Source organism: Panthera pardus, unplaced genomic scaffold (assembly GCF_024362965.1).
Source record: "Panthera pardus isolate Hobbes unplaced genomic scaffold, ASM2436296v1 HiC_scaffold_11, whole genome shotgun sequence".
NCBI lineage: Eukaryota > Metazoa > Chordata > Mammalia > Carnivora > Felidae > Panthera > Panthera pardus.
Genome location: NW_026526666.1, coordinates 35,251,932 through 35,267,497, shown reverse-complemented (window position 1 = coordinate 35,267,497; position 15,566 = coordinate 35,251,932). Strand labels below are relative to the sequence as shown.

General features: G+C 34.2%; 1 protein-coding gene and 1 pseudogene across 2 annotated transcripts in view; both read right to left on the bottom strand.

The window, feature by feature from the left end:
• The window catches only part of SYDE2 (synapse defective Rho GTPase homolog 2), a 51,646-nt gene that overhangs the window by 10,392 nt on the left and 25,688 nt on the right, over nucleotides 1–15,566 (bottom strand). For both annotated transcript variants that reach the window (XM_019414012.2, XM_019414011.2), the window contains exon 5: nucleotides 1,191–1,372. In XM_019414012.2, coding sequence (XP_019269557.2) covers nucleotides 1,191–1,372 — 182 coding nt within the window. The remainder of the gene's footprint in view (nucleotides 1–1,190; nucleotides 1,373–15,566) is intronic.
• On the bottom strand, nucleotides 3,931–14,954 carry LOC128772979 (CBY1-interacting BAR domain-containing protein 1-like; annotated as a pseudogene).

Here is a 15,566-nt window from a genome sequence, read left to right as displayed (position 1 = left end):
CAATTTCATTATTTCTACTCCAAATAAGTAATTCTAACTGAAAAGAAATCTCTGCACAAAAATATATACAAATAGACTCAAAACCTAAATACTATACAAGAGAATAGTGATTAATTATGTCAAATCCACTCAATGGAATATTATGAAGCCTTTTTAGAAAGGATGATAATAGCAAGAGCTTTAGGACCAGAAAGACCTATAAATTCAGGTGACAGACTACAGCACTCATAAAAGCTATATAACTGGAGCAGGTGATTTAAATTTCCACTCATTTCCTCACGTGTAAGTCAAATGATACCTGGCAATCAAATTTTACCTGGCAACGAAGAAGGAATATGTCTACCCCTTCATTCCACCCTTCTAATTCTGCTTACTTCTTTGTAGTTGTTCCCTTCTTCTCACCCACAGGAGTATACTTACTAATCTAACTGGACCAAGCACAGGGAAGGGGACAGTAAAGGTGAATGAAGTTTTGGGGCTTAATATTTTCACACATTCACTCTTGCCCTTTCTACCCTCACGTAATAAGAAATATAGGCAAAGTTGACCTCATCTGGACAAGCTCAGCCATCTCTCTCATTTTCTCTTTTGTTCTAAGGAACAACAGTTAAAGTTAGGTTGAGGCTGGTTCTGCAGACCCAGCTACCCTCTTATCTCCTCTGGTCCTGAGGATACTGGTCCCAAGATTTAGATTGTGAGGAGGTAAATGGGAAGACGCAAGAAGGAAAGCGATGGTGGTGGTGAGGGTTACTTAAGTCTTAAGGCTAAGCCACGTACACTGAAACAGTTACCATATTTTTCAAATACTAAAAGGAAATACATTAACTACATATAGTTAATTAACTAACACGTTAATTATTGTTGCCTTTGGTTATTGATAATTGCAATTTTCCATTTTCTTTACTATATCTTCTCAATTTTTCTATAATAAGCATATATTATTTTAATAATAAGGTAGCCATACTCTTTAAAAATATATAGGAAGTACCTGTGCCTAGACTAAAATTATATACAGAAAAGATAAAATTGTCATCTATATTTATGCTGTTTAAGGAGCCTTTAGTAAAGGCAGAGCTTAAACTCCTAAGTGCCACAAATGTGAAATACCTGAAAAACTATTTGTAGCTCTGGAGCTAAGTATATATTCATTAGCTGGCTTTCAGGGAAAAAGGTATACCACTGATGCTCACCCTCTCAACATCAGGCAGACAATCAAGCAGGTCAACAGTATACTTAGAGTCACTTGGGTCATTCTCACATCCACTTGATGACATTTTCAAAGGATTTTTTGCCATTGCATCTATTACAGCCTCATAAAGCTGCTTTGTTATCAGAGGAGAAGGAAGTTCTCTTAGATAGTCCTTAAGAACACCTTTAGAAAACAAAGACAGATAGCAATTGGTCTTCAAAATAAAATAAACTGTGGTAAATTATTTTTAACTGAAGTATTGTTAACCTTTAATATTCTGAAAATAACAAAAGCAACAACAAAAAACTATTATGCTAGTGAATATTTTGTATTCTTATAAATTGCCTTGGTAATTGACTTCTTGTTTTGCAACCATGTTAAAAATGCACACACATAATTTCCAATTATCATACATATTATTAGGTTTGTTACTCATAAAGTAAGCAATTCGCAGTACATATACTGTATTGATTCTGGCCCTCTATAAATGCATGTGAAACAAAAGCTGAGAAAGCAAGGCATACTAATATAATTGTAAATTATTCCAATTACATGGATTTTTAATTTCTAGACTCTTATTTGGTAAAGAATACCAATTGTCCATGTACAACATCATGTTTCATAATAGTGTGTTGTATATTTGCAAGTTGTTTTGTTTATTTACTGATGAGAAACAGGATTCTCCCTTACATTATTTTGTAGATTTTGGGGTTGTATCCAAAGAAGGTTGGATCAAAATACCTGTTTGCATAAACTGAAATCACATCTTCCTGCTATGCCATCAGATTTTTAAGAGTGGGGTTGGGAATTTTGATAAATTTGGAGTAACTTATTTTGGGAAAGAATAAATTTTAAATGTTTTCTATTTTCTTCTTCTAAATGAGGCATAACTGACATACAAGGGTAAATCTTAAAAGTTCTCATCACAGAAAAAAACAAATTCTAACTATTCATGGTAATGGATTTGTAACTATGTATGGTTAAGTAGACTTTTTGTGTTGATCATTTCATAATACATACAAATATTGAATCACTATGTTGTACACCTGAAACTAATATAATGTTATACATTAATTATACCTCAATAGGAAAAAAAGTGGTCAAAAGGCCTTGCAAATAAATGAGTTATATAAATATATTTCCCCTTTAATACTCTTATGTGTCTTAAACATATTTATGAGTGGTTGGATAATCTCAAATGCTACAGCGTTGTATGAGGGGGAAAATCATTCTTAATATCAAATAAATAAAACCAAAAGCCAAGAACAGAAATCATCACACTTGTCACTATAACAAGAGCGAGGGAAGTCAATTCCAAACACACCACAGCGGTCATGAACTAAGAGAGATCACCTATGGTACAGGAAACAGGAAAGTGTGATTTATGGTTGTGATTTATGGTTGTTACATATAAACAAGGTAGGTAAGAAACTGGCTAAAATCTACAATGTGATCACAAGGGAGAACAGGAGATTTTCGGACACCAAAAACCTAAAACTAAACAATATCAATTCAGAACATGCTCTCAGCTAAACTGAGAACTTAGACTGCTTTTTGTGGTTATCCCAAATGATTTTATGAATTTCGTAATTTTTATATGCCTGACTGGTATCCATGAAATAACAAAAGTACAATTCTCATCCAAAGAAACACAAGTATTGTACTTACTGAAAGGCTGTAGCAAATTGATTATTTTCAAGAATAAAAATATATACTCTTTCATTAATTAGATGGCGGTTTAGTAAAATGTTTACAGACTTGTAATGATTTATGGTTTTCCATGATGTTTTCTTAGGCCACATTCCACCAAATTACAGATTTCAAGAAATTGTAGTACTGCTTTATATGTTTTAGTGTAATAATGCTTTAGTGTAATAGCATCTTCATTTTAAAACCAGAATCAGGCTGAATATGGTTTTCACATTTATGTGAAGCTAGAATTTATGCTTTATGTAGTTTTAAGACACTGATATCCTAGTGTCCCATTACCTTTAATCAAAAGTAATTACATTCTTGTTGAAAAGTAAATTATGCATCAAATAAGGAAACTTCAGGTTGTAGTAAAAGGGAAAAACAGTACAGAAAAAAAAAACCTATCTTTTTGATAAGACTTTATGGAACAGAATTTGTATTTAATCAGAATGACTAAAGACCCTTTTTTGGTGATGAAAGCAAAAGAAGCAAGTGGAAGTGTTAGATCTCTTGGTTTTTTCATCTACAGTATTTATATTGCAATCTCAACTAGGTATAGTGCATTAATATAAAATACTTTTGAAATATATCATCTTTTTTTTAAATGGAACCTATTCAAAAATCACATACTGCTAGATAGGATATTGAAATGATTGGTGTGCATTATTTTTTAAAATCTTCTTTTTTGGTCAGCATAGATTTCCTTTAATTTTCATTTCTAGTAGGACTTCATTTTGAGGTTTAATGTCTATGAAGCCAGTATAAAGTTTTACAATGTAGTAATTCTGGATTCCAAGTCATTTAAGATGAAAAATGAAATGTGAGAGGTGCCTGGGTGGTTCAGTTGGTTAAACGCCTGACTTTGTTTGGCTCAGGTCATGATCTCACAGTTGGTGAGTTCAAGCCCTGTGTCAGACTCTGCGTTCTGTCAGGCTGATAGCACAGAGCCTGCTTGGGATTCTCTCTCTGTCCCTTCCCTGCTCTCTCTCTCTCAAAAATAAACATTAAAAAAAAAAAAGAAAAATGAAATGTGAAATTACTTAAGAAAACTAATTTTCTTCTGTAACATCTAAGTCCTCATCATCCTCTTCATCATCATCTTTTGCTTGTTGATCCTTTATTAGTTATCTGTCCTATTGCAGATACACACTTAGCTGACAGTGATCTTTGAAGAGTTGACTTTGGATCTGCTCTGACAATATCTAAACAGGATGAATAATCTGGTTGATATGGACAATTTTGAAAAACCTCTAAATCTTCATCAATGTTTTGTATAAATTGGTAGATAGCAGTGCAGACCTTTAAAACTTTGCCATGAAGTAACATTTCAATAGTGATAAATTCTAAAAATATAGTCTTTATGTCCTTTATTTTCTGCTTTTCAAAATTGTCAATAGTTTCCTCCAGATGACGAGTTGTTCAGGTAGCATCCATTGTGGCTCTCTGTAATTAAGTTTCTGCATTACAAAACATTTTTTTAAAGATTAAAAGTCAGATTCTCAGTCAGTTGAGCATCCAACTTTGGCTCGGGTCATGATCTCACAGTTTGTGAGTTCAAGCCCCATATCGGGCTCGCTGCTATGAGCGCAGAGCCCACTTCTGATCATCTGTCCCCCTCATTCTGCCCCTCCCCCACTTGCACTCTCTCAAAAATAAACAAACATTAAAAAGCAAACAAACAAAACAAACAAAAAAAGATCAGAAGTCAAAGGATACAATAATATGTATTCCTTCTGAGTTAACTGATTGGCTTCCCAAGTCATTGCTATTAATGTTGCTCTGAGATCCTCTCATTTCATTTTCACAATGGTTCCATAAGCTTTCAAAGGTTCAACTACTCTGGCTTCAAGTCTTTCAACCTCTGCTTGTTGATAATACTGAAGTTTGGCAAACTAATCAGAAACGTTTTTTAGGCCCTGCTTTCTTCCTTTCTTTCTTTGTCTCTCTCTCTCCTTCCTTCCTTCCTTTCCTCCCTCCCACCCTCCCTCCCTCCTTTATTTTTTCAGGCCCTGCTCTAAACCTGGGGTCTCTGTAGAGGCATACACGTTGATTTCATTCACCAGTAGGTCTGCTTTGTCTCACAGTCTGGGATTTTTCCACACATAAGCAGCAAAGATTTGGCACAGCTCTCCAAAATGTTTCTCCGCATTTGTGACAGCATCATGCAGTTGTCTGGTTTGAGTATCCTAGTTTTCCAACCTATGCCTCAACACCCTGCCTTGTGCATGGCCGGGGACTCCGGGCTGGCATCCAATGACCTGGGCTCTGACATGACTGAGCGTGAACTACAGTGCAAGATGCCACCTCCTGGAGCCCCCACCACCATCTGATAATCTTTTCAATTTTGATAGTAATATGATTCATTAGTTTCTTATGGATCCTTCCATGTTTGTTTATGTAAATATAAATAAGGTATTACTATTATTATCATTTGTTACATAATAGATAGCATATCATGTCCTGTTCTGTTTCTTGCTGTTTCATTTAACATCATATCCTTGAGATCTTTTCAGTATACAGAAAGCTTTCTCAATCAGTTTTATAGCCACATCACAGTATTTCAAAGCAGCTTGCACTGGGGCCAGAAAAACAGAAAAACAGCTGTTCTAACCAACAAAGAGCAATGGGGACCAGATCTACCTTCCTGCCTGTAACAACTGGGAACACCAGATAAAATATCTGAAAAAAAAAAATTAAAAAACTGTGTCCAACACATTAGACTTCAAAGAAGGATAGTGATCCCTAAGGGATGGGAATCTAATGAGGTGTGCTCATAACTGCCTTATTGCCCGAAAACCTTTCCAAGTCACTGTGAGGGGGTGCAAACACAGGTAGCTAGTAGGTCCAGCTAAATTGAGGAGAGGAAGCTAGAAGACTAAGGAAGTCAAAGCAGCTAGAGCTTGCAGGACAGAGTATTAGAGAGTAGATAGCTGCTCAAAAAAACAAAAACAAAAACAAAAACGAAAACAAAAAACAAACAAACAAAAAAACACCTCTGGAGATTCCCAAGAATCCCCCTGAGTCTCTGAGTACTGATCAGCATGTGCAGGTGAGGAAACTAACCAAGGGTGGAAAAGGAACCACCGAAAAAGATTAAAGGGAACAATTTCAGGAGCTTATACTAGCAGGCAATAAATAGCTCCTGTTCTGAGCAACCAAAGTGAAAAACTTCGTAACTTAACGATATTTGGCTATAGTACTGTTACAGCTTGAATTGTGTCTTCCACAAAAATATATTTGAGTCTTATCCCTCAGCACTTCAGAATGTGGCCGTGTTTGGAACAGGATCTTTACAGAGATAATCAAGTTAAAATGAAGTCAGTAGGGTAGGCCCTAATACATTCTGACTGGTGTTCTTATAAAAGGGGAATTTAGACACAGAGACAGACATACAAAAAGGCAAGAGGATGTGAAGAAGCAGGGGAGAACTGTGTGAAGCCAGAGAACTGGAGTGATGCATCTATAAATGAAGGAATGCCAAAGATCGCCAGCAAAAAAACAAAGGCTATGATGAAGCAAGGAAGAATTTCCCTACAGGTTTCAGAGGGAGCAAGATCCTGCTGACAACTTGATTTTGGACTTCCAGCCTCCAGAACCATGAGGCAATACATTTCTGTTGTTTTAATCACCTAGTTTGTGGCACTTAGCAGCCATAGGAAACTAATATGAATGCAAAGAAGGGTTTTGCTTCAGTAGTGAATCAAAGAAATATAAAAAGAGAAGACTTATTTAAAAGCTGCTCTCTTTCTGCTTATAAGCACACCTACAAAAAATCTAACGGTTCCCAAGTAACTTCATTGTATACTAGAACAAAGCCCAAGAGTGTCTATAAAATTAAAAAATATATATATCTAGCACCCAAAAAGGTAAAATTCACATCTGACATCCAATAAAAAATGACCATGTGTATAAAGAAGCAGGCAAATATGATCTATAATGAGAAGAAAAATTAATTGTGAACCAACCCAGAAATGACATAGCTGATAGAATTAGTAGACAAGGACATTGCAACAGTTATTATATGGTATTTCATATGTTTAAGAAGCTAGAAGAAAGACTGAACATGCCAAGTAGAGAGACAGAATGTTTGAAAAAAAGATCAAATTTCTAATAGTGAAAATTAAAATATCAGAGATTAAAAATACAATGAGTTAAATTAATATTAGCAGAGAAGATTAATGACTTGAAGACACAGCAATATAAATAACTAAAATTAAACAGAGAGATTAAAAAAAAAGACTGGAAAAATGAACAGAATATCGGTGAGCTGTAAAACAAATACCAGTGACCTAATACATGTGTAAGTCTTTAAAGGAAAACGGGAGGTAGAACATGGGTGAGTCAAAACCACAATCGTAATTGAAGATTTCAACATGCCTCTCTTAACAAGAAGAAAGAAAACACATAAAGACATGGAAGACTGGGACAACATTATTAATCAACTTGACTGCATTGGTAATTATAGCATATTACATCTCTAAACACCAGAACACACATTCTTCTCAAGGGTTCAAATGAAACATTTACCACACAGAAGAGCATATCCTTGACCTTAAAATAAGTTTAAATAAATACAAAAAGATTCAAGTCACATGAAGTATGTACTATGATAATGGAATTAAATGAGAAATTAATAATAAAAAAGTATCTGGAAAATTCTGTAAATATTTTGACACAAACTAACATACTTCTAAATAATCCATGAATCAAAGAAGAAAGAAAAAGGAAAATCAGAAAATGAGGGATGCCTGGGTGGCTCAGTTGGTTGGGTGTCTGACTTCGGTTCAGGTCATGATCTCACGGTTCGTGGGTTTGAGCCCTGTGTCAGGGAGCCTACTTAGGATTCTGTGTCTCCGTCTCTCTCTGCCCCTCCCGATCCCTCGCTCTCCCTCTCCCTCTCTCTCTCAAAAATAAATAAACATTAAAAAAATTTTTTTAAAGGGGCGCCTGGGTGGCTCAGTTGGTTGAGCATCCAACTTCAGCTCAGGAATGATCTCACCGCTGGTGAGTTCAAGCCCTACATCGGGCTCTGTGCTGACACTGACAGCTCAGAGCCTGAAGCCTGCCTCAGATTCTGTGTCTCCCTCTCTCTCTCTGCCCCTCCCCACTCACACTGTCTCTCTCTCTCTCTCTCAAAAAATAAACATTAAAAAAAATTTTTTTTAATTAAAAAGTATTTGAACTGAGTGAAAATGAAAACAAAACACATCGAAATTTGTGGGATGAGGTTTAGAATTTAGAAAGAAAGCTATAGCACTAAGTGTTTACATTAGAAAAGAAGGAAGGTCCCAAATAAATGATTTCAGTTTCCCTTAAGAAAATAGAAAAAAGGGAGGAAGTTATACTCAAAGTCAGCAGAAGAAAAGAAAATATAAAGATCAGAGTAGAAATTAATGAAATAGATAATAGAAAGCAATAGACAAAATAAAATCAAAATTTGTTTCTTTGAAAAGATCAACAAAATTGACAAACCTTCAACTAAGCTGACCAAGGAAAAAAGAAGACTCACATTACTAAAATCAGTAATGAAAGAGGGCATCACTACCAACCTTATAGAAATAATAAGGATTATAAGTGAATATTATGAATAACTATATGGCAATAAATTAGGTAACTCAGATGAAAGCTAGAACTCATAGAAAGAGGTAAACTATTGAAAGTGACTTAAGAAGAAATAGAAAATCTGAATATATTTATAGTTAAACAATTTCTTAAGTTTATTTATTTTGAGAGAGAGAGAGAGAAAGAGAGAAAGCATGAGCAGGGTGGGGGCAGAGAGAGCGGGGAGACAGAGAATCTCAAGCAGGCTCTGTGCTGTCAGTGCAGAGCCCAATGCAAGGCTGGAACTCATGAACCATGAGACCATCATGATCTGAGCCTGAATCAAGAGTCAAATGCTTAACCAACTAAGCCACCCAGGTGCCCCTGAGGAGATTTATAATAAGACACTGAATTAGTAATTTTTGAAACTTCGCACAAAAGAAAGCCCGGCCCCAGATAGTTTAAGTGATAGTTGAATACTACCAAATACTGAAAGAAGAACTAATAATAATTTTTCACAAACTCTTACCAAAAATAGAAAACACTTCCCAACTCATTCTACAAGACCAGTATTATGCTGACACCAAAACCAGACAAAGACATCACAAGAAAACTATAGACCAATATCGTGTAGGACACAAAACTCTTCAACAAAATACTAGCAACTAAATCCAGCAACATGTTAAAAAGGAAAAAAAAAAAAGAATATACATCAGGACTAAGTGGGATTTATCTCAGGAATGCAAAGGTTGGCTTAACATCTGAAAATCAATTCATGTAATATACTATATCAATAGAATAAAGGACAAAACCACATGATCATTTCAACAGAGTCATAAAAGTCATTGAGCAAAATTCAACACACTGTCATGATAAAAACACCCAAAAAACTTGGAATAGAAGGGAACTTCCTCAACTTGCTAAAGGGGATCTATGAAAAACTCAGTTAATATCGTAAGTAATGGTCAAAAGCTGAATGTTTTTCTCCTAAAATCAAGAACAAGATAAGGATGTTCAGCTCTTGCCACTGCTGTTCAACATTACATTGGAGGTTCTAGCCAGGGTTAATTAAACAAGAAAAAGAAATAAGAAGGATCCACCTTGGAAAGAGAGAAGTAAAAATATCTCTATTTGCAGGTAACATAATCTTGCATATAGAAAATCCTAAGGAATCCACTAAAAAAACAGAATAATTGAGTTTAGCAAAGTACAAGATCAATATGCAAAAATCAACTGTATTGTGTTTTAATTTTTATTTTAGAGAGAGAACATGGGGAGAAGGGCAGAGGGAGAAAGAGAGAAAATCTTAAGCAGTCTCCATGCTCAGTGCAAAGCCCAGCGTGGGAGCTCGATCTCACAATGATGAGATCAAGACCTAAGCAGAAATCAAGAGTCAGATGCTTAACCAACTGAGCTACCCAGGTGCCCCTCAACTGTATTTCTATGCACTAAAAATGAACAGTCCAAAAAAAAAAAAAAAAAAAAAGATAATTCTATTTACAACAGCATCAAAATAATTAAATACTTAGGAATAAATTTAACAAAAGAAATACAAAACTTGTGCTCTGAAAACTAAAAATCATTTATGAAAAAAATTTAAAAACTTAAATAAATGGACAGCTATCCCATGTTCATAGATCACAACACCTAATACTGTTAAAATGAAAATACTCTCCAAACTGACTATAGATTCAACATAAAACCTATCAAAATCCTACATAGCTTTTTCACAGAAATTTACAAGCTGATCCTAAAATTAGTATGAAAAAGCCAAAATAGCCCAAAAAAATCTTAAAAAAAAAAAGAACATCGGTAGCCTAACACCTCCAAATTTCAAATTTTACTATAAAATTTCATTAATCAAAACAATGTGGTACTGATATAAGGATAGACATACAGATCTATGAAACAGAACTGAGAGTCCAGAAATAAACCCTCATATTTATGGTCAATAAATTCTTGATAAGGAGTAAAGACAATCCAATGGAAAGAAAGTAGTCTTTTAATAGATTTTTGGATGGGTCATTTGCATGTTAAAATCACTTAGGACAAAGACAGGACTTTCGTCTGAAATATAACCATTGGTAAGATATCCAAATTGTTCACTGGAAGTGCCTGGGTGGCTCAGTCAGTCAGTTGAGTATCTAACTCTTGATTTTGGCTTGGGTCATGATCCCAAAGTCATAGTCTAGAGCCCTGCATCTGGCTCTGCCTTAAATGTGGAGCCTGCTTGGGATTCTCTCTCCCTCTCCCTCCCTCTCTCTCTCTCCTCTCTCCCTCGCCTTTTCTCTCTCTTTCCCTCTCCCTCTCTCCCCTGCTCATTCTCTCTAAAATTAAAAAAAAAAACTTTAAAAAAGTATTCACTGAATAAATGGGAATGTCCAAGAGTTCTGCAGATAATCTTAAATAGGAAAGACAGAGGCAGTGTAGGTATGCACCATGAAACTTTAGAGAGCTTTATTCTCAGAAGAGCATAAGTTTCTGTTCAACAGTGAAAAGATAACAATCTGGAAATAGTGCTGGGAAACCAAGAGTATATTGACCAGACTTCTTCCTGACATATAAGAAGAAACAGAATATGTATAAAGAGCTTGACATATCCTAACAATCAATACATGCTAGATGTACAGTGATGATAACAATAAAGCATTTTATACACCGTAGACATGTAGTAATTGTTTATTCCCATTCCTTAACTTATATAATGTGACTTTTTTTTACTACCATCATTAGTTTTGCAATCTAAACCTATCTACAATGAATAGCAACATGTGGTGTAAAGAGGACAACTGAGTTACAGTTAGAAAGTGAAAACCCAATTTTCTGTAGCTGCCAAATAAAGACAGCTACTAACCCTCTAGGGCATGATTTAAAAAAATAAAAATAAAAAAAATTCCACGTGTGTTCCTTGACAAAAAGCAAGACGTGTTAGTTCTAACGAAACTTAATATGCCCTGGTAGTTTGAGACTCACCCTATAATGCAATTAAATTAAATTAAAACCTAAAAGATCTCCAGAAAAGATAATGTTATAGTTTAGTAAAACACATATTTAAAATACCATTATCCTTTGTATAATACACTAAGCAACCATTAATATAAATGAAATTTTAAATTAACACAAGTTCAAGATTACTTACTTCACTATAATTTGAGGGCAAATAAGGGAGAATTATTACTAACAAACACTAAGCACTTAAAGTCTGTTCAATGCACATTATGTTCAACAAAGTAAAAGTTATCGCTCTTTTTCTGTATGTAGACATTAGAAAATTCTATATATAGAATAATTAAGTTCATTAGAAAAATAAAAAGATTTTATAAAATGATATAGAGAGGAGGTATTTTTACTATATGGTGACATATACTATGTAACTACCTATCAATCTAGAAGTTAGCTATATGACCTTATCCCAAAAAGTTAGTGATAGGAGTATCTTAAGCCATACTGCCATGTTAACATCTTTTTTTTTTTTTTTTTGAGAGAGAGAGTAGGAGAGCAAGCAAGCATGAGTGGGGGAGGGGCAGAGAGCGAGGAAACAGAGAATCCCAAGCAGGCTCCGTGCTGTCAGTGCAGAACCTGATGGGAGGCTCGAACTCACAAACAAGATCATGACTTGAGCTAAAGTCAAGAGTCAGACACTTAACCAACTGAGCCAGCCAGGCGCCCCCAACCTTAACATTTTCGAATACTTTGGGGACATAAAAACCATAAGATAACAAGTTTGTGGTGACAGTCTTTAATGCTACAGAAACTATGTAAGGGAGACTTGGGGAAAATTTACATGGAAAAATTTATTTAGTGCAACATAGTACATCTTTTACCATGTACTTGAAGAAAATGCAGGCAATTGTAGGTAAATAAAGAAGGGGTTCTTGGCTAACATCTAAGTTGCTCTGTAATAGTTAGATACTATGAAACCATATGCCTCTCACCTTCATTCAGGCACAAGGACCAACACAGGAAAATTCTACTCATCCCCATGATAAAATAGGTATCATCACACTAAAAAAAAAAAAAAAAAAAAAAAAAAAAAAAGGCATTCTGATAACTAAAACTACTTCTATTTCTCAGAGACTGGTCTGTAGTACCTATATTTTATTAATTCTCAATTTGCAAAATTCACTCTGTTCCTCTACCTAGAACTCTAGCCCTAGATCTTCCAATGGTTAACTCTGTATTATATAGACTTTAGCTCAAAAGGCACTTCTCATATCAATTTTCTTCTCTGATCACTCCAACCATGGGAGTCACCAAGTTGACTACTACCTCCAATCAGTATCATTCCCATTGCCCTACTTATCATTCATAAATTACTATATCTTACTATTCATTGATTATTGATTCTCTTCCTTTACAAGAATACATATATGAGGACTGAGATACTGTTCATCTTGTTCGCTTGTCCTGGTGCCTAGAAGAATGCCTGACATATAGTAAATGACATCAATAAATATTTAGTAAGTAAACCAATTAACTTCTAGATAGGGAAGGATAAGTGATTAAGTGGACTCTCTATACTGCCTCAGTATATTTTGATTGCTAAATCTATTACTATTCCTCAGTGTTTTGCATTCCTTAGTATTTCTACAATTTAGGTGTCTATGTTCAATGCAGGTAAAGAAAAACAAAAATAATTTGAAAGTTAATGTGCCAGAGATGAGAGAACATATAATACGCATGGTGGGGGAAATGCATATTTAATATACATAAATGAAGAAAATTATTAATGGTTTAAAGATAATTTGGGGGTTATTACTGATCAAGTATTCTTCTGAGCAAAATAAAAGAATTAAAGATAATTTGGGGGTTATTGCTGATAAAGTTTTCTTTTGAGGCAAAATAAAAGAAGAATTTAAAAAGAATTAAAATTAGAAAAGTCATGGTCAAATCAATGTCTAAGTATTGAACTTAGATAGTGATTGTGTAGCCCTGCAATATGATGTCTATTTTATAAAGGGCAGATACATTCAAATTGGATTTTCCTTCTTAGGAGGAAGGAAAGATTATTATTCTTTTCTAATAATCACTAAATAATAAATATTTTTACTTTTCTAATTTCTTGTTCCTTTGATAAATAAGAGCTATAAACAAATATAAATAGATTTCATACCTTAAATTTTGTACCCCATGAAAAATATAGTTGTCTAGAGCACTTCATTATGTGTTTTAGACAAACCGACTACTAAGAACACATTAAACTGTGAGTAAAGTACGGGCTGTGTGCTGACAGCTCAGAGCCTGGATCCTGCTTCGGATTCTGTGTGTGTCTCTCTCTCTGCCCCTCCCCCACTCATGTCTCTCTCTGTCTCAAAAATAAAATAAACATTAAACTGTGAGTAAACTCTATCATTCTTCATTAATATCTCATTTTTTTAGAACTACTGAATTGTTAATTATATTTCAAGTTTACTTAGAAATTTGAGTTCACATGGAACAAACACATGAGGCAACATTATTACTGGCAAATTCTACAAATCAACAATATCCTTTATACTGAGACATGATGAGACCTTGCATATAATTCATTGTAATCTCAATGATATTTGTCAGACAACTTTTACATCATTTCATTGTTTTGTTTTGTTTTTTTTTATCAAGAAAGAAAATAGCTCTAGGTTCTTTTGAAAAACAGCTTTCCTGAAATGAAAGAGTATAAAGAATAGAGCAAAAAAATACCCAATTCATAAACTATGGAGACGCTCAATTTTAGAAACGAATGATACAAATCTAACATTCATTGACCTATTGTTCATATCATCTCCACATGCTGCAAATTTCTAACTAAGGACCTTGTCTTATAGCAAATAATCAAATCAAGCCACGTCATGTTATCTTTTTAATTCATACATATTTGCACAATTTTTTTTAAGATAATGCCTCAACAAGATTAAATATTTCATTTAGTTATAGAGTGTAATTTCCTGGGAACTGCTATTTATAAAATCTCTCTTTAATGGATTCTTTACTAATTTTGTTAATTACATATTATTAAGGGAAAAATTCTACTTTCTTTTTTGTAGACATAATTCATTTTTTGTAGAAAGAATAAGCTTTCTTCCTTTACAAAAATAAAAGTAACCATTATCTCTGGTTTGCTAAAATTCAGAAGAAAGAAAAAGTTCCTTGATTTATTGTCTGTTAGAATTAAAATGGTTAGCATCAAAGTTTTGATTATCTAAGAGTATATATTAAATACATGAAAATATAGTCATTCAGAATTCAGAGATTGGGAATCTCAACTATTTGAAAAGCCTCAATCCTAAAAGTAAGCTTTAAAGGATTCCAACCAACAAAAACCTCTTTAATATGTGCAGGTTGAACCTTCCTCAAATTCTCTCTGAGGCAATTAATTGCATGTAAAATGACAAATCAAATTAGATAAATAATATTACAGCATGAAAAAAAATGGCAGTTAACAGCAGAGGGAAGACAAAGAACTATCAAAATACAAAGAAGATCTGAAGATACATACCAAACCATCTATAGGTGAAAGGATAGGATACTGAAGATACACTTCAAAATAATCCATGTCTAGGGGAGAATCAAATGAGGGGTATAAAAGAGACAGGTTTGGTCATGTGTTGATTATGGAAGCCAGGTAATAGATAAAGAGGGTTTGTCACAGTATTCTCTCTACTTTTATATATGCTTGACAACTTTGCTAATAAAATACAACAACAAAAACAAACACGGAATTATAAGTCAAGAGTCCCTGAAGATATCGATTAGTGATAAACAATCTCATAATGGCCAAATTCAAAGGCCTTATTTCTGTTCCCATCTTATATGATCTCTCCATCAAATGACACTGCCTCATACCTTTCCTTAAACTATTGTCTTTCGTTTCTCAAACTTTCTGACTCCTATCCTCTCAATCTCTTCAGCTGGATCTTCTTTGTCTTCGTGCCTCCAAAGTTTGGAGATCCTCAAAGATCTTGTCTCTTCAAACTTTACCGACAATCACAAAGTGTTAATTACAATTATATGCTAATGACCCTCACATTGCCATTTCCCACCTCCACGTCTCAGGAGTACTAGAAGTATATTTCCAATGCTATATATTGGAATATACTCACCACTTGGTAAATTTTACTATATTCTCTCCTTAGCTGTAGATGAGCACTTTTTACTTTGCCTGATA